The 25,392-nt window shown below is 54.8% G+C and overlaps 7 protein-coding genes across 7 annotated transcripts; 3 read left to right on the forward strand and 4 right to left on the reverse strand.

Moving 5' to 3' along the window:
- Positions 1–861: 861 nt before the first annotated feature.
- On the reverse strand, positions 862–2,263 carry NCS54_00598700 (Hypothetical protein; the record flags this gene model as incomplete). Its single annotated transcript, XM_053151464.1, has 3 exons — positions 862–1,704; positions 1,760–1,766; positions 2,088–2,263. 3 exons carry the CDS (start codon positions 2,261–2,263, stop codon positions 862–864), a joined length of 1,026 nt encoding a protein of 341 aa, XP_053007439.1.
- Positions 2,264–3,097: 834 nt separating this feature from the next.
- NCS54_00598800 (Hypothetical protein) lies at positions 3,098–5,287 on the reverse strand (the record flags this gene model as incomplete). The annotated part of the gene is made up of 2 exons (XM_053151465.1): positions 3,098–5,173; positions 5,234–5,287. 2 exons carry the CDS (start codon positions 5,285–5,287, stop codon positions 3,098–3,100), a joined length of 2,130 nt encoding a protein of 709 aa, XP_053007440.1.
- Positions 5,288–11,960: 6,673 nt separating this feature from the next.
- On the forward strand, positions 11,961–13,504 carry NCS54_00598900 (BZIP domain-containing protein; the record flags this gene model as incomplete). The annotated part of the gene is made up of 3 exons (XM_053151466.1): positions 11,961–12,164; positions 12,413–13,127; positions 13,188–13,504. 3 exons carry the CDS (start codon positions 11,961–11,963, stop codon positions 13,502–13,504), a joined length of 1,236 nt encoding a protein of 411 aa, XP_053007441.1.
- Positions 13,505–15,173: 1,669 nt separating this feature from the next.
- NCS54_00599000 (GH16 domain-containing protein) lies at positions 15,174–16,346 on the reverse strand (the record flags this gene model as incomplete). Its single annotated transcript, XM_053151467.1, has 1 exon — positions 15,174–16,346. The coding sequence occupies one exon, from the start codon at positions 16,344–16,346 to the stop codon at positions 15,174–15,176; it is 1,173 nt and encodes a 390-aa protein (XP_053007442.1).
- Positions 16,347–17,050: 704 nt separating this feature from the next.
- On the forward strand, positions 17,051–17,902 carry NCS54_00599100 (WW domain-containing protein; the record flags this gene model as incomplete). Its single annotated transcript, XM_053151468.1, has 1 exon — positions 17,051–17,902. One exon carries the CDS (start codon positions 17,051–17,053, stop codon positions 17,900–17,902), a length of 852 nt encoding a protein of 283 aa, XP_053007443.1.
- Positions 17,903–18,250: 348 nt separating this feature from the next.
- On the reverse strand, positions 18,251–20,570 carry NCS54_00599200 (Pre-rRNA-processing protein RIX1; the record flags this gene model as incomplete). Its single annotated transcript, XM_053151469.1, has 2 exons — positions 18,251–20,182; positions 20,229–20,570. 2 exons carry the CDS (start codon positions 20,568–20,570, stop codon positions 18,251–18,253), a joined length of 2,274 nt encoding a protein of 757 aa, XP_053007444.1.
- A 692-nt stretch (positions 20,571–21,262) lies between these two features.
- Positions 21,263–25,035, forward strand: NCS54_00599300 (Hypothetical protein; the record flags this gene model as incomplete). The annotated part of the gene is made up of 4 exons (XM_053151470.1): positions 21,263–21,268; positions 21,338–21,449; positions 21,525–24,400; positions 24,451–25,035. 4 exons carry the CDS (start codon positions 21,263–21,265, stop codon positions 25,033–25,035), a joined length of 3,579 nt encoding a protein of 1,192 aa, XP_053007445.1.
- Between the last annotated feature and the right edge of the window lie 357 nt (positions 25,036–25,392).

A 25,392-nucleotide genomic window follows, 5' to 3' on the forward strand; every position in this document is an offset into this window, starting at 1 on the left:
TGGAGATCTGCTATTTCATATGAAGCTCTCGTAGAGCTCAAGAAGCACTCAGAATAACACCGTAAAGCAATTGTAGCCCGTTCACCTCATTCCTGCTTCTCTTCACCGTCCTTACATCCCGAAAAGTCAAACCCAGAACCATCCTGCTAGGAGAGTTTCGCCAGGGGATCATTCCAGAGCGTAACCCTCCGTTTACCCCGCCAGAGCTTTAGCGCTCTCAGCCCCGAGCTACGCATGTACTGTGAGGTAGGGCTTCGCCATGGGAACCTCCATCATATCATCCATCCCCTCCAACGTCACCTCCAGGCTCCAGCATTGTACGCATTGCCAGCGCGTGATTGCTACTGTAGCTCTGGAAACAACTCAGCTTGCTCGTACTACCAGAGAGACTCATCTCCGAAAGCATCAGACCAACGAGCCCAATTGCACCACCATCACGCTTCTCCTCGGCTCGCCTAGCCATGCGGAGCTCTAGACAAAGAGGTCCGAGCTTAGTCAGTCAATTGCGTCAAGCCGAAGTTTACCCACCTCGGTAACTTTACTGGTCAGTGATCGAGCATCATTTCGCTCCGTGCCTCGGCCGCTTCCCCCGGCGCCGAGCCGCTTCCAGACGTCGGTGTATCATGAGGTTTGTTTGCTCGGGTCGGTCAATGTGCCGGGCCTTGCCTGGGCTCAAATGATCTGACAAGCCTACATCGGAAGTGGTTTGCAAACAAACTGGAACTTCCTATCATCCATGTCGAACCAGTTCCACATGATACAGTTTCTAATGATACAAGTCGGTTTGCTCGTAGGTGAATGCATGACTACCTTATGTACTGCATAGGTTGTAACTGTAATAACCAATGATACCATCTCGTCTCACCGGCCTGTAAAGAACCTCTTCAACTCAGCCCCAACTCTCCCCCAGTCACCAACATCACTACTCCTCTGTTCCGATCTCCCTCTTACAGACCCCTCCTCGCTCAGGCTCGCGGGGATCCTCCTCAGTCTCCTCCCCTCTGTCGTCCTCACCGGCGCTGTCAGTGGCTGGTAACGCTCCAGGTACTCGGATGATTGCGGTGCTGCGTGCGTTATCCGCTGCATGTGCGACGTGAGCTGCGAAGGCAAGGGGCTGGCGGCGCGGATAGTCGACAAAGGCAGCGGGTAAGGCGTCCGCATCACCTGGTCGGGGTATTCGGGAGGTGTGCAGTATCCCGACGAGTTTATGTCCGAGCGACGACGTGGCGAGGCCAGTCTCGACGAAGGTCGTTTCAGGGGTTCCTCTTTGACCAAGGTGAATGCTTGTTTTCGAGATGGGGTTGGTGATCGAGAAGCTGGTGCCACGGGGAGTGAGGCTGCGAGCTGAGATGCATCTTTTGAGGCCAGCTCTGGGCTCTTCGCTGGTGATACAGGCGGGTAAACTGAACTCGGCGCGGAGGCGGGCTTCCGCAGGTGAGGCGGAGTCTGAAGGTAAATGTCGAGGGCAGACGGTTGCTGGCTTTGAAGTTTGACACCGTGATTTGGCGCTCGCTGCATGAATAATGGGATCGGCTTCAGGGGACTCGGCTTGAAGGATGGACCGTTGATAGGATCGAAGATGTCGACCCAAATGACCGACTCTGAAGGATCTGCCAAGTTGATTGGCATGTTGTTGGCCTTGTTTCCTTCGCTGTCTGCTCCATCTCTGCCAGTCTTTTGTGACGCCTCCCCGGCGGGAGTTTGCTAGATATTGTTGTCAGCAAACCAACACTTGAAGCGCCAGTGGAAGAAGACTCACATGAGCACTGTTCTTCTCGTCACCTTTAGCCTCCCATCTCCTCCTCGTCAACCCCCCATCCACTCTCTCAACCCTTCTGAGTCCCCTTTTCACCACAACGCTCTCCTCCCTCACATCATCCACCTCAGCCTCAATCACACAGGCCGCACATAGAGGAGCCTCTGTAACCTCCCTCCCTCCGCATCCACTGCCCTTGACCCCTTCCTCTGCTGTCTCCTCGTCCTAAAAGAGAGCCTGTACTGGCACACCTCGACAGATAGTCCTGCTCCCATACAGCAGGCATCCGTAACATGCTCGGTGCCAGAAACACCACCCAAAGCTAACGCACTCGTCGCCTCGGAATATGAGTTCTCCGCACACCCAGCAGATGGCGAGGTCGAGAAGCGCCGCGTGGCATGGGGAACAAGCGAGACGAGCTGAGCGGCCAATGACGTGGGGAGGCCCGTTGGAGAGGTGGAAGCAGAATGTGCACGTGAAGATGTTGGCCTGGTTGCCTGATGGCATCGTTGAAGAGTCTTAGGAGGGACGTAGTGAAGTGATGATCAACATGTTAGAGTCAGCTAGTGTAACGAGTGTGTAGAAGTCGGCTAGAGCTGGGGATAAGGAAGCCGGCACAAGATTCCTCGTGGAATATTGATACCATTTTGATACAAGATATTGGGCAGAGTTGAAGAGACCCGTAGGTACCAAGTTGTTTGCCGTATTTCCCTTGACGTTGCCATGGCAGGGGCGAATGGCAAAGACGCAGAAGGAAGGCACGGCAACACACATTGATAACGTTGAGCATGAGCATAAGCAGGCAAATGTGCACTTGATGCTTGATCTTGTGCCAATAGAATCCTACACAATCAACTACATGATGAACTCGATTCATCCGATTTTCTCACAACCTGAACCCTTTTGCCGTGAAACGCCCTGACCCTGAACCTGACCTTGACCCTTTGCCGTGTACCGGGAAAACAGAACAGAAACAAAACCAGAACCCAATTGGGTTTGATCAGCCGACTCAATCCGCAGGTTCCATGCAAACAAACAAGTATGCAGACCTCTCAGCCTGGAAAAGCACAATCTCAAAAAACTCCAGCTGAACAAGACCGTCGCTCGTCATATCCCGCGTCGTTCTCTCTCAGGACTTGAGCCTGTAGGTAACCAGGTTTGTTGACCCAAACAGTGTCGATGATATCAACATATTCAGTCAAAAAAAGCTACAGGCAACCAAGGTCCAGAACCAAGGTCCAGAAATATCAACGCGCGGGTCGTATTATACAATCATTCAAGGATGGGAAACTTCAATCAGTTACCATTCCTCATTTTGCTTCGCTCGTCAAGATAAAAGGCCTAGACCCGGTTCTTGGGGCGAGCGAGCATGTTGAGTCGGCTCAGACTCAGAACGGCACGCTTCTTGGATGGGGTTGCCGTGTTAGGAGTTCGGGGAACCGCGCTGCCAGCTCTGGTCTTCTTTGCACTAGGGGTGCTGCCAAGGAGGCGAGGAGCGAGAAGAGCCTCACCCTCAGGGACGTGCTCGTTCTTACGCTTCTTGGCTGCGCGTTCTGCTTCCTTCTCCTCGGCCTCTTCCTCGTCCCAACTGGCCCGGTGGCGCTTCTTATTGGACATGCCGTGAGGAGCTCCAACAAGAATCTTGGTAGGACCAGGCTCATTGTTCTCCTTGTTCGCCAGGGAGACAGGGGCGGTGGACCCAGGAAAGCTACCAGGCATCTCCGTGTTAGGCTTGAGGGACTGTCGGACATGGCGCACGCTCGATTGGCCAGGCGAAGCGCCAAAGCCAGCAGCAGGTGTCTCTCCAAACTCGATGGTATGATCACTACGGAAGGTGAACTTGCCAGGGACGGATGGAGCTTGGAGCTGAGGCTTGGGAGGCTCAGGCAGAGGTCGGAATCCAGAAAGATCAGGATATCTAACATCGTCTGAGTCGGTCTTCGCAATCGCCTCGTCAAGACCCTGGAACGTCACTCCCAGGTTTCGTGTCAGCCGAGTCTTGAACGAAGATTTCTGGGGAGAAGGAGAGCTCTGCTCGGTCGAAATGCGTGAGACCTCTGGGGTGAAAGCGACATGCTTCGTCACCTTCCGTCGAGGAGTAGTCAGCGGAACTGGTGGCAAAGCCTTGTCCTTGTCAGCCTTGGGAGGTGCAGGGGTCTGAGATATCATGGGCTGTGGGATCGCAGTCTGAGCATTTCCAGAGGGAGTCCTGTTTCCTCTCATAAAGGACTTGACTCTCTCAAGTCGACCTGAGCTGAAGACGCGGCTTCCGGGAGTAGTTGTCTTTGCAGGAGAAGTAAGTGTTTGGGTACTGATAGACTTGGGGAGGCCACTCTTGAGATCAGACTTTGAGGGCGACTTCACTAGGGAGATGGTTGGCTTGCCCGTGTGGGCAAGAGAAGCCTTGGTTGGGCTCATCAGCCGTGCCAGGCCTGCGTTTGGAGCTGGAGCTGGAGCTGGAGCTGGAGCTGGCAACTTGGACGCGCCGTTTCCACTAGACTTCGGTCGAGGAATAGACGAATCATCACGCGAGACTGGTCGATCTGTCGACGCGTCGTCCTCCATGCGCTGCTTGAATCTCTTCGAAGGGACGCGTTGTTGGACATTGGGGTACAGCTGGGTCTGCCTGGGGATGGCAGACTTCTTGGGTGATGGGGACCGTTGGAACTCGTCAAGATCAGCTCGAGATGACTTGCGCTTGATGGCTTGGGTCATGCGAGGCGTGGCTGGTGTGGGGACATCAAGCTCTGCCTTTGAGGGCGAACGCTTCAGACCAGACTTGCCCGGAGAGTTAGTCGGGGTCGTGTTCAGGTTGGTCTTGGAGTGTGTTCGCTTGAGAGACACGACAGGCTGGAAACGTCCGTTCTGGGCTCTCCAGGCAGAGGGGTGGTTCTCGATCGAGTCCATCTTCTTGAACTCTGCCATATGGGCCGCGCTGAAGCGTCCAGATTTTCCTCTGGGCTTGGCAATCCTGCGCCCGAAAGCATCAGTCTCGGTGGCCTCCGCCTCCCGTTGGGCAACCAGGTCGGCCTTGAACTTTGCAGTTTGCTCCTTGAGCCCCGCCAGTAATTGCTGAGCATCGTCACTCAGTTCGGACTCGAGACCTTCGCGTACGTATCGGAACTTGAAAGGGGAAGCTGATCCCGCGGCCTTCGACGGCGTGTCGGGTTGGGCATTGGGGCCGTTGTCCTTGATATCCTCGAATCCCAGTCTCAGGGCCGACGAGGGCTCACCCATGGTCTGGTGAGCTTTGCTGGGGTGCATTTCATCGTGAGGAGGCTTCACCGCCGAGGAGGTAGGCGTCGACGGCACGGGGGCGGGCGACGATAGCGCGGCATTCTTCTTCTTCGGCGGGGAACGCTGAGGGGATTCAGCCTGTTCGGCGACGGACGACAGGGTAGGCGCCGCGGCTTTGGTCTGCGATATCGGGTCAGGTTATCGATCCAGATGATTGATGATGCCATCGCGAGAGCTCACCTTGGAAGCAGTGGCGCCGGCCAGCCGAGCTGAGCGACGGCGCGGAGGGGACATTGTTAGTATGTGGTCAAAACCCGAAATTTATGCAACTTGTTGGCAAGCAATTTCAGCAATTAGAGGGACGCGATCCTCGTGTGTCTTGGGTCGTTGATATGATGTCAAATCTTTGCTGGCGCGAGTGTTGTTGGTGGGGATTTGTTTACATTGGCCCAGGTGGTCCAAGCTCCCCCTGGTGGAATAACAAACTTGGATGGTGAGATATACAGTGCGCTGACACAGTGTTTTCATCATAACTCGGCGTCTGCACTGTATTATCGTCAGCTGACCTACCCTGTGGCGCGATGAAGAACGAGACTTTTGATCATGATCCATCACGAGTTCAATAGAAGACACGATACTTGAGCTTGTCCTAGTCGCGTGAATTTCACCCGTTTTCTATGTGAAGAACCGGTTTGCGAAATATACAAAGACGTCATTGTGCTGAGCACATAGACTTTGCATTCCTCGGAACTCTATGTGTTAGGAGACGTTGCCCGGGTGGTTTCAGCCATTGACAAGAAACAACCTTGTTGAGAGACACCATAGCAACACACAAATACCCGTGTCTCAGCAGATAGTCAGTGACATACAACCAAAATACTGGAAGCACTAGATCGAATGGAACATGCAATTACTTGACTGCTAGTTGGCGTTGAAAAGTCACGTGTACGATGACTCTTGTTATCTCGAGTGTCGTGTTTCTACCACTGAGTTGCCTTGGTCTATCCACTATTGGAGACGGCATAGGTAGGGTAAGAGAACTTTCCAGCTCCATCCAAACTACCAGGATGCAATTGACTCAACCAACCTACTTAAGAGACAGGTCTAGTTCGTTGGTTTGGGCCGTCGCTGACATTGGATGTTTATCACCATCAGAGGCCTTAGGCAGCTCTCAAAACGCGTGCACTGCAACTGCTGGACCTGGGCTACAATAGATAGAGTTGGTTATCCCATGCGTTGTCATACGCCCTCGGTTCGTACTTTGCCAGAGTGTTAGGATATTAACAGATGTGACGCTGTCATAATGTCGTTATCTGTTGGCCATATATACCAAGTGCCTATTTTGTGGACGTAGCTTGGTGTGCTATTGCATACCTAGCACATGTGAGCATGATTGACTCATGCTCCCTACCACAACTCTTCTCGAGGCTTACGATAACCTACTCATGGGACCGTGTTCTCCGACAACTGCCGCGCAACATTGCGTGTCTCCGCGAAAAGAGACTCAAATACGAGTACCGACAACATGGGTTCGCTTTCGTGAACATGTGACTGCTTGAAAATCCCCGAGACTGAGATGGCATGATGCAAAACATACTTACCCATCACAGATTCACATGTTTTCCTAGTGCCAGCGCGATCCACTAGGCAATGGCAATTTCAGGCCAGGCAGATCACAATGTCCAGAGGAGAATTGACTTCAGACCTGCCTCTTTAATATCAGCTCGGATCACTTATATCATCGCCTCATGGAGCGGAATGCTGCGCATAAAACCGGGGACTGGTGGAAGAGCGATGCGAGACTCCGGCTGAATGCTGCCTGAACCGGGCACCGGACTAGTATAGTCCGGCGTCTCGTCATCGTCAGAGAAAATCGCGAGAGCCTCAAGCTGGGGGTCGCATCCTGTCAACCTCGATGGACGGGAGCGGCAATCGACGAGGCCGCTCCGAAGCAAAGCGCGATGAAGCGCGATGAGATGATCGAGAACAAGACCCGACGGGACCTGCTGCGCCGCTTGAAACGCAGGGGCCTGAACTGAAGCTCATGGTTCTCCCCCTCAGGGGTTGAGAGCATCGCGGTTGCGCTCCCAGCCGCGATTCGACACGAGGGCCTGCACGAAACGGAATTCACGGCCATTTAGCCGAAAACGTGGCCAGAAATGCTCACGTCACTTTCTCTGAGCGAGGCCAGGCACCATAACCACAAGCCCAGGGGGAGGGCAAAGAGAGTAGCTCATGGGGTGAGGTTCGTTGGATCTGGTCCTTGTGCCGTGCAAAGTGGCCTAAGCCACGCTAGAAATTTTCCAGAAATCAGCTATACCCACTTTTGTCTCAGCCCACCGTCTTTAGCACCATGCCGCGACCGGGGCTCCCCGATCATCCCGGTCTTAAGACTGCAGAAGCCCAACTCAAGGTCAGCTGAGGCGCCAGTGTTTTCATGGCATGTCCAATGAGCCTCCCGTCAACTGTGGTCCCTCGTTCGGTGAGGAAACTGCGAGACAAGAGGCTCGTTGGGGCATCTTGGCCAGGCAACGGGAACTTATGACCGTGATCCATAGCGCCATGTCCTCAGAGTCTGATGAGATATTCATGATACCTGCTTTCAAAGGGCTCAGCTCGAGCAACGCGGTTGCTCGGCGACTTGAATGCACAGGCTTATACAAATTCACCATCCGGTGAGGGACGGTGAAAGCTTCTGCACCAGAACGGGAGTACCATGACGCCTTGTTGGGTTGGTTCAAGTTGTCGTGCAAGGGCGGAAGCTAGCATCCAAGGAAGCTAGATTCGTGACAAGGCATCTCGGATGCAGGACGGGTGGGTTCAGACGAACTACCTTCGACTTATCCTGGCCCAGGATCAACCGCCCACTGCGTAGTATTGTCTGCAGGGGTTTGATTTGCGTCTGACCTCGATCATCGATGCGGTCCTTCGGCAGTGAGTGATAGGGCGCAGTTGACAACTCAAGGAGGCCGATATCGTACTCGCGAACTGTTGAGCCTGCAACACGCCATCGTCGAAATGGCGTCGCTTCTGGACCATGTGGGTTCCCCAAAGCTAAATGAGGACTGATCTGGATATCCTCATTCTCCCACAAGGCGGGTGATCTGGGGAAGTAACCATAACTCGAGATGTTGAGTCCACATCCAGAGCGAGCTTTACGTATGACCTACCCCAAGAGGCGATCATCGACGGGCCCATCCCTCGGGGGCCTGTGGGCGTGATCAGCTAGCCACCAACGATTGGCGGGAAATGAACGACGGGCAGAGTTTTCAAGATGGCTTCTGGAACGATGCATGGAATCCAACTCTCACATCGTGTGAGGCTCCACACGGCCCCATTGCAACGACTCGCGTCGACCAGAACGATGTGATGCATCGTGGCATCTTGGACATGGACTATTGATTGGCAGTGTCTCAGCTGCCTCAATTGTCGAAGCAGGTGAACAGTTTTCTTGTCGTCGACAAGGGTCTGCATCCCGGAGAGAAGACGTGTAGTTGTCGGCTTGGCCGGTGACGGATGCTTTGCCTGTTGGATCACCGTTCATGCTACCGTTGCTTTCTATCCAGTCGTCGTCAAGTAGGTTTCCACATCAAGCACGGTCGTGATGCGAACTCGTGTCGCCAATAACCAATGTGCACGTCTACCCAGGATGACCTGCTCTGAGAATGTACCTATAGGCTCTGTCAGTTTCACTCGCATGTCAAAGCTTCCAAGTCCTTGGTCGGCACAACGTCCGGTTGGTGAAATCCATGTTGGGCTCGCGAGCCAGGGATGCCGGCTTGCAAGGTCATCTCATTGAGAAATGCCGTCACTGCCACGCCTCGGTGCAATGCCTGGGAGTTGATACATGGACTGAAGCAAGACAAGACAGGAGGAAGATGGTAGAAAGGGAGCTGCCTCGCTTATCTCACAATGTGGCTTGGCCGTTGCAAGAAAGCTGTGTGTCTAGACTGACCTGGCCAGCCTCAACTTGTGGTATGCTCGACCCCAAATGTGAGAAATCGACGAGGATGGAAGCTGGCATGACCGTGTCCAAGCGTCATGTCAGTTTCAGGCACTCGCCTATCAAAATGCACTCGTGAAGTGGGAGCCTGGTCTTGATGGCTCTCAAAAGAACCTCATGCATCGAGATGAAACCTTCAGCAATGCCTTGAACTCAAAAGGTACCAAGGCGAAGTCGAGGCTGTACAGTACATGTATAGCATGTGGTCGCAAGTTGAGAGTTTAGAAGCCGAACTGGCCGGCATGCGAGACATGCGGCGACCAAGTGGGGATCACGATCATGGGGCCGGGGGCAACGCAAGGTGAGCCTGCGTATGCTTCCGTGAGGAGCAGCCGTGTTTGGCATCGAGCTTGTGAGGGACTTTGTGTGAATTCTGTTGACGAAAGCCAAATTCGAGAAATAGCTTGCGTGTCGGCATAAGCTGTATGTGATGCAAGTGTGTCTCTGAATCTCGTGACATACTTCGGGACATCGGAGATCAGGAGGCGACGGCCCAGCAAGGCGGATGGCCCTTGACAGACAGCCACAGTCGCACCGCCGCACGGCTTGTTGGGCACACTGACCTCTCTGTGGATTCGTCATGCCGGTAGAGAGGTCTGCTCCCATCTCTGAGTACAAGCATCAACACGGCTCTTGGGCCACACGATTGAGGAGCAAGGTTTGAAATGTGTGCTGCCGCATAATCGGCTAGAGCAACAACAGCTTCATGGACTGCTGTTAATGAAACAATGCCCGCGGTGCGGAGGTTTCGGACGCAACAAAGCTCCAATCCGAGAGGAGAGTTCTTCACGGCAAGGATCAAAGTGCCTCAAGGCCTGGGTCCAGCGCTAATCGAAATACGGGTCAGGTGTGGTGCTGACCGCTCCACCATGTGCTCGTTCGTTGTCGTAAGTCAGACTTGGACATTGCGCTGTTTCCTCCTCCAGGATCTTCGACTCGGTCTTCGCGGAAACCGATGCGATAGGGGAACGACGGCTAGTGAGTGGCGTTCAAGATGGCGTTGTAGCTGGGCGAAGAGCTGAAAGGGGACGAGATAATAGGCGGCAATTGTATCGGCTCTGAAGCCTCGCGGTAATCGAGCATGACGTACCACAGCATCGACGAGGCTCGATACAAGCAGCGCCTATCTTTCGACACCACAGGGGGCCTGAAAGAGGAAGGGTGACCTCCGGGTGCAGGCCAGCGGGGCGAAGTAATCCCTGCCCGTGAGTGGATAGCAAACGATGGATCGTTCCCTGAGTTTTCTAGAAGAGCAAGGTTGGGAAACAAAAGAAACGGTGTAAATAAGCATGAAAGGACGATCAATTGGGTCGAGCGAAATGACGGACTAACATCTGAATGATGAAACGAAGCGGCAATTTTTTTTCGCTCCTCAAGACGACTGGGATGAGCATCTCTGGCCGAGGACGGCTGCAAGTCTTGAAAATTCTGACAGCCATCAGTCTGGCATGCTGAGCAACGATTGGAGAATGGGGTGCGAGATTTGACGCCGCGAAGCAGGAGGCACATTTTGGCACATGCCACACCACCACCACCACCAACGTCCTGGGACTGGACTGCCAACTCTCTTTGCTTTCTCTCCCAGCCCAGCCCAGTAACAAGAGCATCTCCGGCGTGAGAGTGGGAAGCGGGGGCTCCGATGTTGCAGCCGACCAAATCCAGCCAACCAAGACGAGTTGTCTGGCCTTCCAGCGAGCCAGCAGCAATCTCCTCACACGAGCGAAAATCCCCTCACGTCTTTCTCAGCCAGCTGAGAAGAGGCTGCTGGAAGATGGTGTCGTCGCTTGCACACGGCGTGGGATGATGGCATGGGGGATGCCCTCTCAATAAATCCTTATCTTTCGCGGCGGCGCCGACCGTCAGAGATGAAATTTTCTGCTGCACTCTGCTGTGTCTTGCTTCACCCATCAAGAAACAGCTCCTACATTTGGTGCTATCCAGGTCTGGTTAGTCTAGGTGGGATGTGGGCGATGGCTGCGGCGTCGGCGGATGGGCTGTCCTTTGGGATGGCAGATGGAGGAGGGACCGCGGCGGTACGAACGAGAGAGGCGGCCGAGGTGTAATATCCATTGATTGGATCCCAGGCTCACCGTTCCGAGTCGAGCGAGATCACCTTGGCCTGTGCGCCTTCTCCCGTGTCTCTCGAATCCCTCACTCAATCTCCCATGAGCAGGCGAGACGAGATGGAGCTAGGCAGGCACCGAGTCCGGGTCCTGGAACAGACCAGACCAGGCCAGGTGGAGGAACTCAAGGTGAAGAGGAGGAGGCCATGGATGGGTAAAGAGTCGGGTGGTGCCTGCTGTGTGGACTGGTTTTTTTAGTGGATGGTGCCGCTGGCTGGTGCGTGATCCACTGATTCCCACCTGGACCATGCTTGGCCTACCCACCCGTATGTGCTCCTGATTGGCCCAAGGGCTCAGGCCCCCGCAGTGCACGCAGAAAAGAAGGAGTGCCCTTGGCCGCCCCCTCCTCGCAATTCCCATTACATAAAAGAGTACGGGACGCTGCCTCCCTTGCGCGCGCTCTTCCTGTTATCTTACTTCCCCCCCAAAAACCGACGCGAATTACAGCCCGTTTTTATCTCGTCGTAGAATTTCTTACGTTTCGGACGTCCCTGCGACATCCCACTGAACTGATAGGCGCCTGTTAGACGCGCTCAGCAATCACTCGCAGAGCAACCATTATCTCAGGCCAAGCAGCGCCTATCGCACCTCATCTCGCCCTATTCGCCGAGCCCCCGTACAACCCCCAACCTTGGCCGCATCTGCTATCATCTTGCGCCCGCCGCCCTTACGCCCGCAACCGCAAAGCAAAAACCCAACGGGCGCACGCTTGCTCTGGACTCGATTCTCTGCGCCCGTCGTCGTTTCGACGTTCCACCTCGTCACGTAACAGAATTCCCGTTTTGCGTCTCTGGGGCGTTTGCCGCCGTGCGGCAAATCGTCTCGAAGCCCCTGCCTGGGTATGGCAGACAAGATGTCCATCGATAAGGCGGATCCGACGCACAACCAGAATAGCAACCATCTCAACGGCCTCAACGGTCATCGTCGAGAAGAGACCGACTCGCCCGCAGGCTCTAGCCCTGACAGGGACCACAACCCGGGGATAACCTCTGCCAATGCTACCCAGGAGGCTCAGCAGCCCAAGAGGAAGGGCGGCCGCAAGCCTGTAAGTGAATCAACTCTTGCATACCATCTTACCTAAACCCTCTATCGCCCTCAATGTTTGGTCTCGTACATCAACGAGATCGACACATCGACAATGCAACGATGGTGGCGGGCGTTTCTTGGCCTCACCAGGAGTGCCTTGAACACAAACACCTTCCCCGCCCTTGCTTGCGACCTTGACTCGACCAAGACATCCAACAACACATAACAATGCCATTGTCGGATAGCAACTAACAGACAACATCAAAGATCTATGCTACATCCGAAGAACGAAAGCAACGAAACAGACAGGCTCAGGCTGCATTCCGAGAACGCCGAACCGAATACATCAAGCAACTCGAAGAGACCATCCGCGTCCATGAGTCCAACCTCCATAACCTCCAGGCGGCCCACCGCACGGCCGCCGATGAATGTTTGATGCTTCGCTACAAGAACTCTTTACTTGAGCGTATACTTCTTGAGAAGGGCATCGATGTTCAAGCTGAGCTTCGCGCAAAGACCGGTAGCCCCAACCTTGGGCCAACCCATATGCCGCAGAACCTGGTCCAACCACCACCGATTCAGCGTGCTATTATGAACCGACACCACCAGTCTCGTCGATCGAACTCGAACATTGCACCAAAGGCTGAGCCCGGTCCCGTGTTGCCGCCTCCCCTCCAACCACACTCGACCGCTACCTCGCCCAAGAACCGACCAACACCATCGTCGCACTCGAATTCGCCGACGAACACTGGTGCCTTCTCGCCAGCGGCCTCGGACAATGTGTCGATGCGAGGTTCTATGACCAGCATGGGTCGACAGCAGATGCCTCAGCAACAGCCGCCGCAACAACCGCAGCAAATGCCCCAAAGCACACAGGCTTCTAGGCAACCAATGATGCAGTCGGGTGTCCGAGGAGGCCCGGTGTCCTCGGGCGCTTCATACTACCCCACCCCCGCTTTCCAGAATCACATTGAGCAGCTAGGTAAGCTGATGATGCCTCAAGCCCGTGACCAAGTAACATAAGCTGACAGTGTGGGTATAGAGCAAGAATATGACGCTCAAGCCGACATGATTGATGATTCCGAGATTGAAACACCTGCCGGACACGGAGGCTATCCATCAGGCTACAATGGCGACAACCAACAACCCATGATGATGTCGCCAGCCTCGAACGGACCCGGGCACCAGATGACACCGTCACACGAACCCGTTCAGCCGCCACAGACTACACACTCCCAATACCCATCTATGACCCAGTTGTTGGACCAGAACGGTCTGGACTGGGACCCCTTTGGATTGACTGCCAGTATGCAGTTTCCTGCGCAGCAATTCCAATTCGACCAAACCAATATGAGGTGAAGGTGCATACCGTCGAACAGGACCCCGGCACTTATATCGACGAATGCCCCAATCACCGACAGGCGCCCACGGAGCTAACACCGCAGGAGGCCTGGCCCTCCTGTGAGCTCCCGTTTGTGCAAGAAATCGAGACTCACGGCTGATGGGGGTTCCTGAGGGGTTGAAATGCCCGACTCAGGCAACCTAGTATGCCATGCATGCAGCGAGGGGACACCAACACTTAACGACCACCCTTGATTGAAAGGCAATCTCGCCGCGGTCGACTTGTTGATTCTTCTCAGCCGTCTGGTCGACGGAGTTGATGCTGCGGGATGTGTGATAGATATATCCCACCGCAACATGCCTCGACAAACAGGCCACCTTCGGTCCTGGCACGCAGTTTGCATTGAAGTGCAGCTCTGGCCGTGACCGGCACTGACTGTCTATTCTTACGACGGCAGGTCTTGTCGACGGACACATGATGACTATTATTATCATGGGCGGAAGACTTTTGATTGTTCATGGACGTTGTCTATTGTTGAACAGCACTAGCAGTATCTTTATATAAAAGTTGTTGATTGTTTTTATTCTTGGCAACATCTCGACGACATTTGCTTCGACGTTATCGAACCGGGCATGTCGCATTTTACTCATCAACGGGAATCGGCGGTGGGAGTGGACTGGGAGGGAATGCAAGGGAGATACCCAATATGATGAAATTTTATGGCGCGAGACAGGCTGGGATTGCGTGTTGGAAGAGGTTAGACAAGACGAGCTTATTCCACAAGGGTGTTTGATTCTTGGGAGGGCGTTGGATATGGCGAACAAGGGCAGGGTAGCTTTTTCAGATCTAGCAAGGATACAATCCACCTGTTGGTTGGCATCATGAGGTTTCCATGGGGTAATAGCTCGCGGTTTGCAAATATAGCGTCCCTGTCTCTCTGCATCACGTCTTCTAGAACGTCCCCATGAGCGCTTCCTTGCCTTGACAATGTCTCACGGGGCCCACGGCGTGTGGGACAGAGGCCAGCCAGTCAAGAGTCTTACCCCGGAAACGGGCTCATGGGCGCTTCTGTACCTGGGTGGATAGGTTACGGCGCCTGCTGAGGTGAAGAAGAGAGGAGAAGCAGGTGAGCGGATCGTGGGCCTGGGGAGGAGGCCCCCATGTGGGGACTTGAGTTGATGTTGCGAGTCAACTGGTGATGCTTGGCGTAATGCCGGACATCCTGATGGCTTTTTTCTTGCGCCATTTAGGTCTAGGCTTGGTTTTTCTTCTTCTGATCAAGTGGCAAATGCTTAAAATTTTCAAGTCTTATGGTCTTGAAGGAAAACAGATGAGAGTCAGTTTGAAGATTGAGGCGTTGGCCATGTCGATGGTTGTCAAGATCCAGTCCAAGCCAAGGCGGCTCGGCTCCCCTTGGCGGGTCATCAGCGGGATGCTGAATCTGGATAGGATCAGTGGGGACTAGAAGAGGGTTGATCCTCCTGGTGTGAACTTGATGCAGATGCAGGGGAGCCATGGAAATGGGGCACGTTGCGAGGCTGAGAGGCATATTTTGCGAGAGACTCGTCAAGCATGGTTGTCTATGGCATGCCGAGTTGGAGATAGGTCTCAATGGATGCAACCGTGGCTCTGAATTAATGTCCTACTCTAACACCAACTCTAGCAGGTGTCATGCATATCTAGGACTTACACAAACCACGTCATGATCATGATCCCCATGACCACCAGTCCGGTTGTCCAACCTCTCGGAATAGGTGCTGTCACACAAGACGCTGCACTCTTCCATAGCACCTTGGTCTTGCTAGCCTCATCTACTTCGTCAATGCTGCAGACGGCCTTGCACCCATTTTCGTCGTCCTCACGGGATGCCAACATGCCCCTTCTTTCAACATGTCCTGTCTCTGAACGACCATCGAGACTTCTCTTATCCGATCCCTCACTGTCCGTGCCGTTGTACACCATCTCGATCCACTGGATCTGCATGTACGCCGCGCCATTGAGGCTCATGTTGCCGCTCCAAGAGCCCCCGTCACTCCACGCGTTGAACAGGACCTTCGCCGGGTCCTTGGGTGTCTGGAACTCGATGCTGGCAACCTCCTGACCCGCCACGTACCACACGGAACGCGAAGGCGTCCAGTCGAGCCGGTGTACCACCCAGTCGTCCCAGCCGAGGCCCTCGGGGAGTGTGCCGTTGCGAGTCGCCTTCGGGACCTCGTCGCCGTCGTCGGTGAAGGATGGTTGGTTGGTGTACTGGATCCGGTTCTTCGGGTCGCGTGTGAGGATCTCAATGTCGGCTTCCTGCACGTCGGCGAGCTCGTCGCCTTCAAGGTATGTGAACATTGCCATGCAGGCTCCCGCGCTGCCCGTGACTCGGGCGAGCATACGGAGTGAGAGATAGTGATACGTCGACACCGACTCGAACTCTGCGGCGGTCTGAAAGTTTTTAAGACGCACCGTCCGCATAGTTAGGAACGTGTCCGATACCGCATCGTTGTCCTCATTCTTCTCGATATAGATATTGTTGGGTGAGTTGACCATAAGCACAGAGGCATCGCCGGAGAGGCTCACGCCGCCACTTTTGCGATTGATCCAGTCCTGGATACCCCAACTGTCGTCCCAATCCTTGCTCTCAAAGTAGTCGCTCGTGATGTCACCCGTCTCAGATGCGTTCTTGATAACATCTGGTACACCGGCGTACTTTCCAAGATCCCGGAAATCAAAGAACTTATGCTGTGAGTAGTAGGCAGAGTTGGTACCGTTCGTGAGGTAACAGTCGCACTCATCGTCCCCTATCGAGGCACCGCGTACGACGGTCGAAAGCACGGCAAGCTGTAAGTATAATGAGCGGATCGACAACATGGCCGTTTGTTAGTGAAATAGCAAAAAGAGGACGAGCCTCAGAGAAGAGCATCATGGCTGATCAAGTATCCTGCGTCGAGGAACCTCTAATGTCGCCTTATGGGGCGTCACCAGGGTCAATGCCCGCTATAGACGGTCGAGACCTGCTTCGCCTCATGGAGGCCGCTGAGAAGGAGCTGATGAAGCGGAACTCGGCACGTATGACGCTATGACCGGATTTCAGTACTATCATGTTGATGGGCGAACTTGTTGATGGCATATGAAGTTGAAGTTGATTAAAGAAGCTATCACAGTTGTCAAAGATAGGTAGGTAGTAGATATGGATGCGGACCCAGGGACAAAGGGATAAGGCTGATCACGTGACGAGACTTGGCCTCGGATCTTCCCAAACCCTGTTCTGAATCGCTCGCGCGGCGTCAGAGGCGCAGCGCATTGCATTCCTCTCGCATTCATATGAACACTTTTTTCTCTCCTGCTCTTCCTCCAAATCGCGCAGCGCATGCATCTTCTGCTATGTAAAAAGGCGCAGCTGGCGATTTCCTTGCTCACAAGACACTCGCTCTGCTAAACTCTTCTTTCCTCTCTTCCTCCAACAGGTGCATAAGTATCATGATGACATTCTCGGTTTCCGTAAACTCACCTTTGGGATGATAGACGCTCCAACTATTATCGCATCGCCGACTCAAGAACAACTGCCAAACGCCATGTCGTCACCTAAGCCGTCGCCTGCCGACGTAGAGAAGCCCGACACTCAGTCGCCGGTTGCGAAGCTGCCAGAGACGGACAACGCGCCTGAGAACGTGGAGAAGAAGGAGGAGGAGGCGGATCCCGGTTCCGATCGCGAGCCTGGTGAGGCTTCGCCAGAGCCCGAATCTTCGGATGCCCCCAACAAGGACGGCAACGCGCCACCTCTGCCAAATGAACCGACACCGGATGGACCCCCGTTGCCAAATGAACCTGTGCCTGGTGGTCCTCCCCTGCCGAACGAGCCTGCGCCACAGCCCGAAGACGACGGATGGGATTGCCAATGGGATCCAAACACGCAAGCCTGGTTCTTTGCGAATCGCTTCACCGGGAAAACGCAGTGGGAGAACCCGCGCGTCGCTACGCCAGCGGCTCCGGGTACACAGTCGAGCGTTCCTCAGCCGCCCGTGTCTGAGAAACCTGCCGCGGGTGGTTACAACCCCGCCATCCACGGCGACTACGATCCTAATGCCTGGTATGCGCAGGGAAACAATGACGATGATGATGCTGGACCATCCACTGGCGCTGTGGCCGATCCGTCGGATGTTTATGCTTCGACCGCTTCCTTTAACCGCTTCACTGGACAGTTCCAGGCGGCCGGTATGGGTCCCGAGCGGCATAGCGACGAGGCCAAGTCGCGGCGCCAGATGAACGCCTTCTTTGATGTCGAGGCTGCCGCCAACGCCCATGATGGCCGAAGCTTGAAGGCCGAACGGTCGGGTAAGAAGCCCTCCAAGGCCGAGCTGAAGCAGTTCAAGGAGAAGAGGCGCGCCAGAAAGGAGGAGAAGCGCCGCGCTTGGCTGAGGGACTAAGCGCGACGGGAGCTGGGGTGGCGCGCGTGACTTGGGCAAGAAGCACTTGAAATTCTTAGATATAGGCGGCATCATTCACTGGAAGGCGTTTCAGAGGAGTTGTGGGGACAGTCAAATGTTTTGCGTGGGTTGTTTGGCTGCGGATGAGGCAGGTAGGGGATTGTGATTTCCAAGCTCATTGGCATCGATATCATGGATGAATGGATGGATGAGATGACCTTGGATGCAGGCAGACTCGCCGTCTCGCATTGAATATGGACCGAGCTAGAGGTCCAGGAATCAGACCATACACTGAATATATACCCCTAAATACAGCTTTAACCAACCACTTTTCTACTTTGGACGTATCTATTCGTCGTCATCTTCCTCATCGTCATCATCCAACTCCATGTTCAAGTGAACGCTCTCGTCATCGTCGTCGTCCTCCTCCTCTGCGGCTGGAGCAGTCGAGACAGGCGCGGCGAGCACCCGATCAGGAGACGACGACTTTTCCAGGACTTGTCTCTTTGGCGGCGCGGGATCCGAGCCTTCATGCTTCCGTTTGGGTGGAGAGCCGGCCCGGGCGTTCCTATCTGTGTCGGCTGTGGTGGATTTGACCTTTTCGCTGGGCGCAAAGGGGTTGCTCTGGATGGGTAGGTTCTTCTCGAGCTGTGGGGTGGGTAGAGTCGCTGGCTTGAAGAGATCGCCCGTCTTCTTAGTAGCTGACTCTTCCTCGACATTGTCGTCCTTCATCTCCTCATCTTGCACCTCCTCCTCTTCCTCTTCCTCACCTGCTACAGGGAGCTCCTCCAGCGGTGGCTCACCCTCAGCCAGGCTCTGAGCGCCAGCGCGAAGGTTGGTGCGTAGAATCTCAAGCCCTTGATCGTCGGGAAACTGCTGTGTCAGGTGAGGAAGGATGCTGGGATATACCCGACCTCGCTGATCCTTGTACGGGTTGAGGACGCTCGCGAGCATGGCATCGCGGTTACTGGTGACGATAGCTGTCTGGTCGACGAGACCGCGCACAGATGGCTTGAGATAGCGCTGTGGCAGGCATGATGGAATAATGGCCAGGAGAGCAGAGGCAGCGGCCTCGTGCTCTGGCTCAAGAGGGGTTGCTGCAACGACGGCGGAAGCTTGGGGCTGGAGGAAGAGATCGGCATTGGCGGCGATGCTGTTCTTTTTGGGGTCTGTCGTGGAGGCTGCTGGCTTCTCGGACTCCTTGAGATGTCCAGCGTCTTGCTGTAGATCCCTGCAGCATGCACCGAGCAGAGGATCCAGGCTTTCGACGGACGATTTCGATAGTGTCGGGCCGGAAAGAATGAGAATTTCTTTCAAAATAGCGTAGCCAGTCATTCGCACGCTGGGGAGGTTGATTCCCGACTTGAATACTCGGACAAGGTGGTCAAGGACCTCAGGGGCCAGAGCCACCGTGTTCTGCTCCAGGCGTTGGAACAGAGTTTGCAGCAGGTGAAGAGCAGCAATGTGAATATCTGGCATGGCAGCCCAGAGCTCCTCTCTCTCCTCTCGGCCGATGGCAGCAACGGTCGGGAGAGCCTGATCCCAGGATTGGGATTTGGGCGAGAGTCTAGCTATCAGGAGTACTCGAGAGGCAGCATCGACCAGGGCACTAGTAGGTATCGTGACAGGTGCCTTGGTGGGATACCGCAGGCAGTCTGAGAGATAATGAAACAGGCCGATCAAGCGATCAGCGCCAGCATTGATACCCGTCCACGATGGGAGCTCCTCGGCGGACGCGCCACCGCCATGGGGTTCCCCGTCAAGTTCGACTCGCGATCGACTGTAGCCATTTGAACCTTCCCATGACTCCTCAACGGCCCTCAAGACCTGGTCGGCTGTAGAATGAAGGTCCTTGAGGAGAAGATCGACCAGCTTGGCCCACTCATCGCTGCCCCCTGACTTAGCGGCAACGTGGTGAAGCGAAATGACAAGTCTTCGTGAAGCCCTCTGCAAGCTCTGGGGAACAACGATGTCGTCTGAAAGAGTGGGAACGAGGAATGACCGGATAGCAGCTCTTATTTTGGAGCTAGAGGGGCGGAACGTGGTGGGATAAAGCGGTATCAAGGCAGAGAAGGCGTCGCAGATGGTCTCAACCACAGACAGAGGAGTTTGCAGACTCTCGGCAGAGTTGGCTTTGATGAGCTTGAGGCAAGCAGTGATGAATGTTGGGATAGTGGGAGTGGCGATCTCTCTCACAAGAGTCTGGTATGGCTGGACGAGCATGTAAATCCTGGTGAGAGTGACCACGGCCAACTCTTTGGAGGCGACAGGATCGCTTTTCTGCATACTGTTAGTAACACTCCGAGCTAGAAGAAGTTCAACGCACCTCGACAATAGACAGTAGACCGCCAACCCATGGCTTGCATCCTTGTAGAACTTCCCATCCACCAACGTCCACGACGGCCTTGATAAGACCAATTGCTGTGAACCTGGCCTCACGACTTCGCCCGTTCAAGTGAGTGGTGATGCTGGCCTTGAGCTTATGGACCAGCTGAGCGCCCTCGGCGGAGCTGTCCTTGACCTTTCGCTCCTGGGGCGCAGACAATGGCTCCTTGCAGTGAAGAACATGGTTGATGAGAGATGGCAGCGCGTGAGGGAGCTGGGTTGGGGGGATTGAGGTGAGTTTTCGACACAAGACCCGCAGGTCAGGGGGTAATGAGGCTGCCATGAGGATCGAGTCGTAATGGAAGGTTGTAAAGGCGTTTCTCTCGTCCCCCAGTGTTTGCGCCGAATGGTTATCTTGGAAGATGGGTTTCCTGGATAGGAAGGATGAAGAGAGTAAAGATTGATGCTGTGCCGTCACGTGCAACAAATGGAATGAACTTGCAACAAGAACTTTACGTCCCTTTACCTCTAAATTCCGATGCGACAGCAACAATCGATGAGCGAGATGTAATTGCTACACTCATTCGCAGGTTGAAGCTGTACAAGTCTTGACTTGCCCCGAAACTTTTTTTTCTTCGACAGCAACAAGCTTAGCTTGGACTGACGGGAAGACCCCTGGCAGCGGGGCCTGTCGTGGTGTGGCAGTGGCCTCTGATTGGTCTAGCGCCCGCGTTACGTCGACCCAGCAGCTCTCAATCTCCAGCTCTGCGCTACCACAAGCCATCAATACACGGTCAGATCCAATACGAGCCATCTCGTCAACATCTAACATCACCAACCACGGGTGCATGTAGAGGAAGTCGCCTTTGGCGCTGATCCGAATAGACTCTCCTTCCATCGGCCGACATACCGAGATCCTTCTTCCACGATAGCCTCCGCCGTGAGGCCTCCTGTTCCTCCCACGATCCCTCTCCTCGCCATGCGCTTGGCGCCATCTTGCTGCTAGTCCCGACAACCTCCTGAACAGGTCGAACCATGGGTGTAAGACGAGAGAACAAGGCCATCAATGAAAGCTCACAAACTGACTCTTCTCCTCCTGCTGTCGTATAGCCCAAGGCTGTGCAGTACATGCACCAGCTGGATCATGCCCGCTGCGATGGCAACTGGGATGTAGTCCCCGAGCTCGTTCGCAAGGTCCGCAAGCACGCTCCTGACAGAGCCTGTATGACGCCCTCCCGCTTCACCGCCCTCCAGCGAGGGGCTTTTTAGAACACAATACTTAATAACACTCGACCAGGTCTTGCTCTGACCGCCGAAACGGAATGCGCTATCGCTAAGACGACGACTGCTGCTGCCGCTGCCTCTGCTGGCAACCATAACCGACCGACCACCGCTGCGAACACGAGCCATATTGACCTCGCGGCCCAGTTGCCGAAGCTTCTGGAGGCGATTGAGGAAGAGACGTTGCACCTGACCGACAAGTTCCAGGCTCAGGTGTGTGCGGGATGGCTGCACTGGGTCAACGGGGAGTACAGCCTCTGCACCAGCCAACTGCCCGAGAGTCTCAAGGTGGAAGATGGCGAGCCCAACCCCACCGAAAGGGCTGCCGAATGGACGAGCGTCTGCGCTCTCAAGGCATCGTATCTCAAGGCTAATTGCCTTGCGCGCGGCGGCGAGATTAAGCAGGCCTTGGACGCCTTCCGGGCTGGACTCCCCTCGCTCGCACGAGTGTGGGCAGAGCAGGGGATGGGAAGACAGCTCCGATACTGGTCTGAGCTGTTCCTCACAGAGTACTGCATGCTCTCCAGCCAGGGCTTCCAGAGCAGCGATTCACCACTGGGCGAGAACGACTCCCTCGCCTGCTATCGCTCCTGGGCAAGGTTCTGGGACACCCTGGCTATGCCCGTTACCGGAGGATACGGCTTCAAGGGTTCAGTACCTCGGCGGAGAGTGTGGAATGAGTACTACATCGCTCTCTCTCAGATTGTCGAGTTCGACCTGCCCTACCCGACTGGGTTTGTGAATAACACAGCTGGCGACCTATCTCCTCGAAGTCAGTTGCGGGTGGAGCTCAAGCATGCCGAATCGACCTACCAGACCCTCTTGCTCGGCGAAACATCCTTTCCCAGAGCTGATGAAGAGCGTGAAGAAGTCGAGGGCTTTGTTGGCCAGGTGCTTCGAAACTGGTCTCTTCTCTGCGGACGAGGATGGAGAGAAGAAGATCTTGGACCTGGTGGTCGAAATAGCTTGAGCCGCGGAGTTCTCGATGCCCTCTACAGCGCTGCGATGAAGACGTACCACTCGACAGCTATCCTGCGCTCACTCTTTCTCGTTCATCTTTCAGTCGCCGAGTTCGATCTGGCCTTCAAGGCCTTTGACTCTTACTTGGAGATTGTCAAGAAGGGCAAAGCCCGTGTTGACAAGACCGGGCACCTTGAGCCTAGCCTGGACGATGATGCTACAGTCCTTGAGACGATTTCGCAGTGCATCATCGCCCTCTGCCGATATGGCCAGCGGACTGCTGCGGAAAAGGCCCGCCAACTTGGGTCTGAGCTGGAGGACTGGCTGTTCAAACTGCCACAGCTCAACTCTTCAGACACTGCCACGCCAATGATTTCTGAGTACGATGAGTTCAACTCTTCGCACCCTCCTGTGCCACCACATACCATCGCCCTGGCGTGGCAGGCCATCGGCTTGTCTCAAGCCCACTGGTCGAGAGTCACCTATGAAGCAGCCTCCAGAACCGAGATCCAGCAAAAGGCCATCCGATCACTCCGAAAGTCCCTCGCAGTAGAGTATGGGCGCTCAAAAGACATCAGGAGTTTCTTTGCCCTCGGTCTGCTCTTGGCTGAGCGAAGAGAGCTAACTGCTGCCATCGAGACAGTAAGGACAGCCTTGACTGTTGGCAAAGATCAAGAAGAGAATTACGACCTGGTCTATGGACCATACTGGCAAGAACGGTCCCTTATCCCCATGTGGCACCTCTTGGCTCTTCTCCTGAGCGCGAGGCAAGATTACCATCTGGCGGCAAGGGCCTGTGAAGGTGCCCTGGAACAGTTCAAGGATCCCTCTATCCTGTTCGGAAAGACAGATCAGACGTTTAGGAGCGAACATCTCAACGAAGCTGAAAAGGATTCCACAGCGGATGGTCGACGAGGCTTGGTCGATGATATGGATGACTCGGAGAAGGAGAGCATCCTCGAGGTCAAGATGACACAACTCGCCCTTGTTGAGCTTCTTGAAGGACCCGAAGTGGCTGTCAATGCCAGTTTCGAGCTGCTGACCCTCTTCACGAGATTGTTTGGCAACGTCGCGGCCCAACCTGCTTTGAGCCCTCCCAAGGCAATTGAGCCGCCAAAGACCTCGGGCACACTCAGGAGTATTAGAGGAACCATCTTTGGGGGTAATGATAGGTCTAGGCCGCCTACGAGGCAGGTCTATACTTCCATGTCCAGCGAACGGACCTCGAGGCCGCAGACTGCTCAGACAATGCGCAGCAGCGCACCGACGATCCAAGTTACAGGGGAGAACGGGCCCCTGACAGATGCTCGGCCACGAACTTCAGCGTCTTCTGTCCGTCGAAATAGGAGTGCCACAGGCAGAAGCAACAGTCTCAAGAAGCGGGATCGCAGCATGAGCCGACCGAGATCCTCTAGTATCGGAGCCGTCTCTCATGGCGCTACCGTTGTTGATGGCGACGTCTTCTTCACCCCAGGTGGTGCTGGTGCTGATGATAGCGAGCAGACTGATTTCTTCACCTTCTCTAGCAAACGGCAACCTGCGTCGAGGCGCTCGTCCTATAGACAGTCACGACCCCCGCCAAATCTGAACTCGTACCTCTCGACTCAGTCAAAGTCCACCGACTACTCTGAGCTGTCTGTCGACAACGCCTACTCCTCAACATGCGTTCTGCCCCTGATCCAGTTCCCCAAGGACAAGGAGAGGTCACAGAGAGTGACGATTCTTATCAGAGTCTGGCTGATGATTGCTGGCTTCTACCGTAGAGCTGGTATGAAGGAGGATTGCAAGGGAGCTGCCACTGAAGCTCAACGGCTCATTCAGAGCCTCGAGGCTGATCTAGCTCGGGACCCTTCGGGCTCGAGCGGCCTGAAGGGCCCCGGTTGGGCCGATAAGAAGAGTATCGAGGACCTGTGGAGTGATTACTGGGCCGAGGTAAGCTTTTTTCCTCTCGTCTTTGAAACAATAACTGACATAGTTTATAGCTGGGGCAACTTTCTCTTGCAAAGGGAGCTCCTTACGCAGCCCGCAGTGACTTTGAGACATCCTTAACGCATGCGCCCAACCATCCTGGCGCCATCGTCGGCCTCTCCAACATCCTTCTCGACATCTACAGCGAGGCTCTCCTCCCCCCAGTCCCCGTTCCCGCTCTGGAGGACACCCTCCTGCACCTCAGTCTCTCAAACCCCAAAGCAAGCCAACAACATCCTCACACCGTCACCGACCTCCCCTCAACTCCCCTCGGTCTCGGTCCCTCAGATCCCAAGTCCCCCACCGTCCACCACACCGACCTGGACGACGACGAGCTCCCCGCCGCCTACAAGGCCACCCGCCTACCTGTCGTTGACCGCCTCGCGGCTCGTGATCGAGCTTACGCCCTCCTCTCGACCCTCACGAAGCTCGGCTCCAGCTGGAACTCTTCCGAGGCCTGGTTCACCCTTGCCCGCGCCCACGAGGAAAGCGGCCAGCTCGACAAGGCCAAGGAGGTGCTCTGGTGGTGCGTCGAGCTCGAAGAGGGCTCCGGCGTTCGGGATTGGCGCTGCTTGTCTGGTGGCGGCTACATCATCTAGAGATGGATGACAGCACAAGCCTTGTTTCTTTTCTTCTTCCTTTTCTCGTTGCGGTTGATGGATTTAGAAACGGAGAAAAAAAGATTGATGTGTGGATATTTCTGGCAATGGATCCGGCTTGCTCACAGACTCGTACTGCCTGCCTATATCCTATTTCTTCTCTCTTCTTCTTTTTATACACATAGCTGTGGTGTTTCTGCTGGGCAATGTCGAGATACCTTGGTTGAGCCGACACGCGCTGTTCAAGACATTCAAAAAGCACCATCCATAATATGTAATTGAGCATTTCAATTAAAGCATCCTGATTGATTCATCGCTGTTTCTATACCAAGTCATCGCTGCCACTCACAACTCAAC

Source organism: Fusarium falciforme, chromosome 4, assembly GCF_026873545.1.
Source record: "Fusarium falciforme chromosome 4, complete sequence".
NCBI classification, from domain to species: domain Eukaryota; kingdom Fungi; phylum Ascomycota; class Sordariomycetes; order Hypocreales; family Nectriaceae; genus Fusarium; species Fusarium falciforme.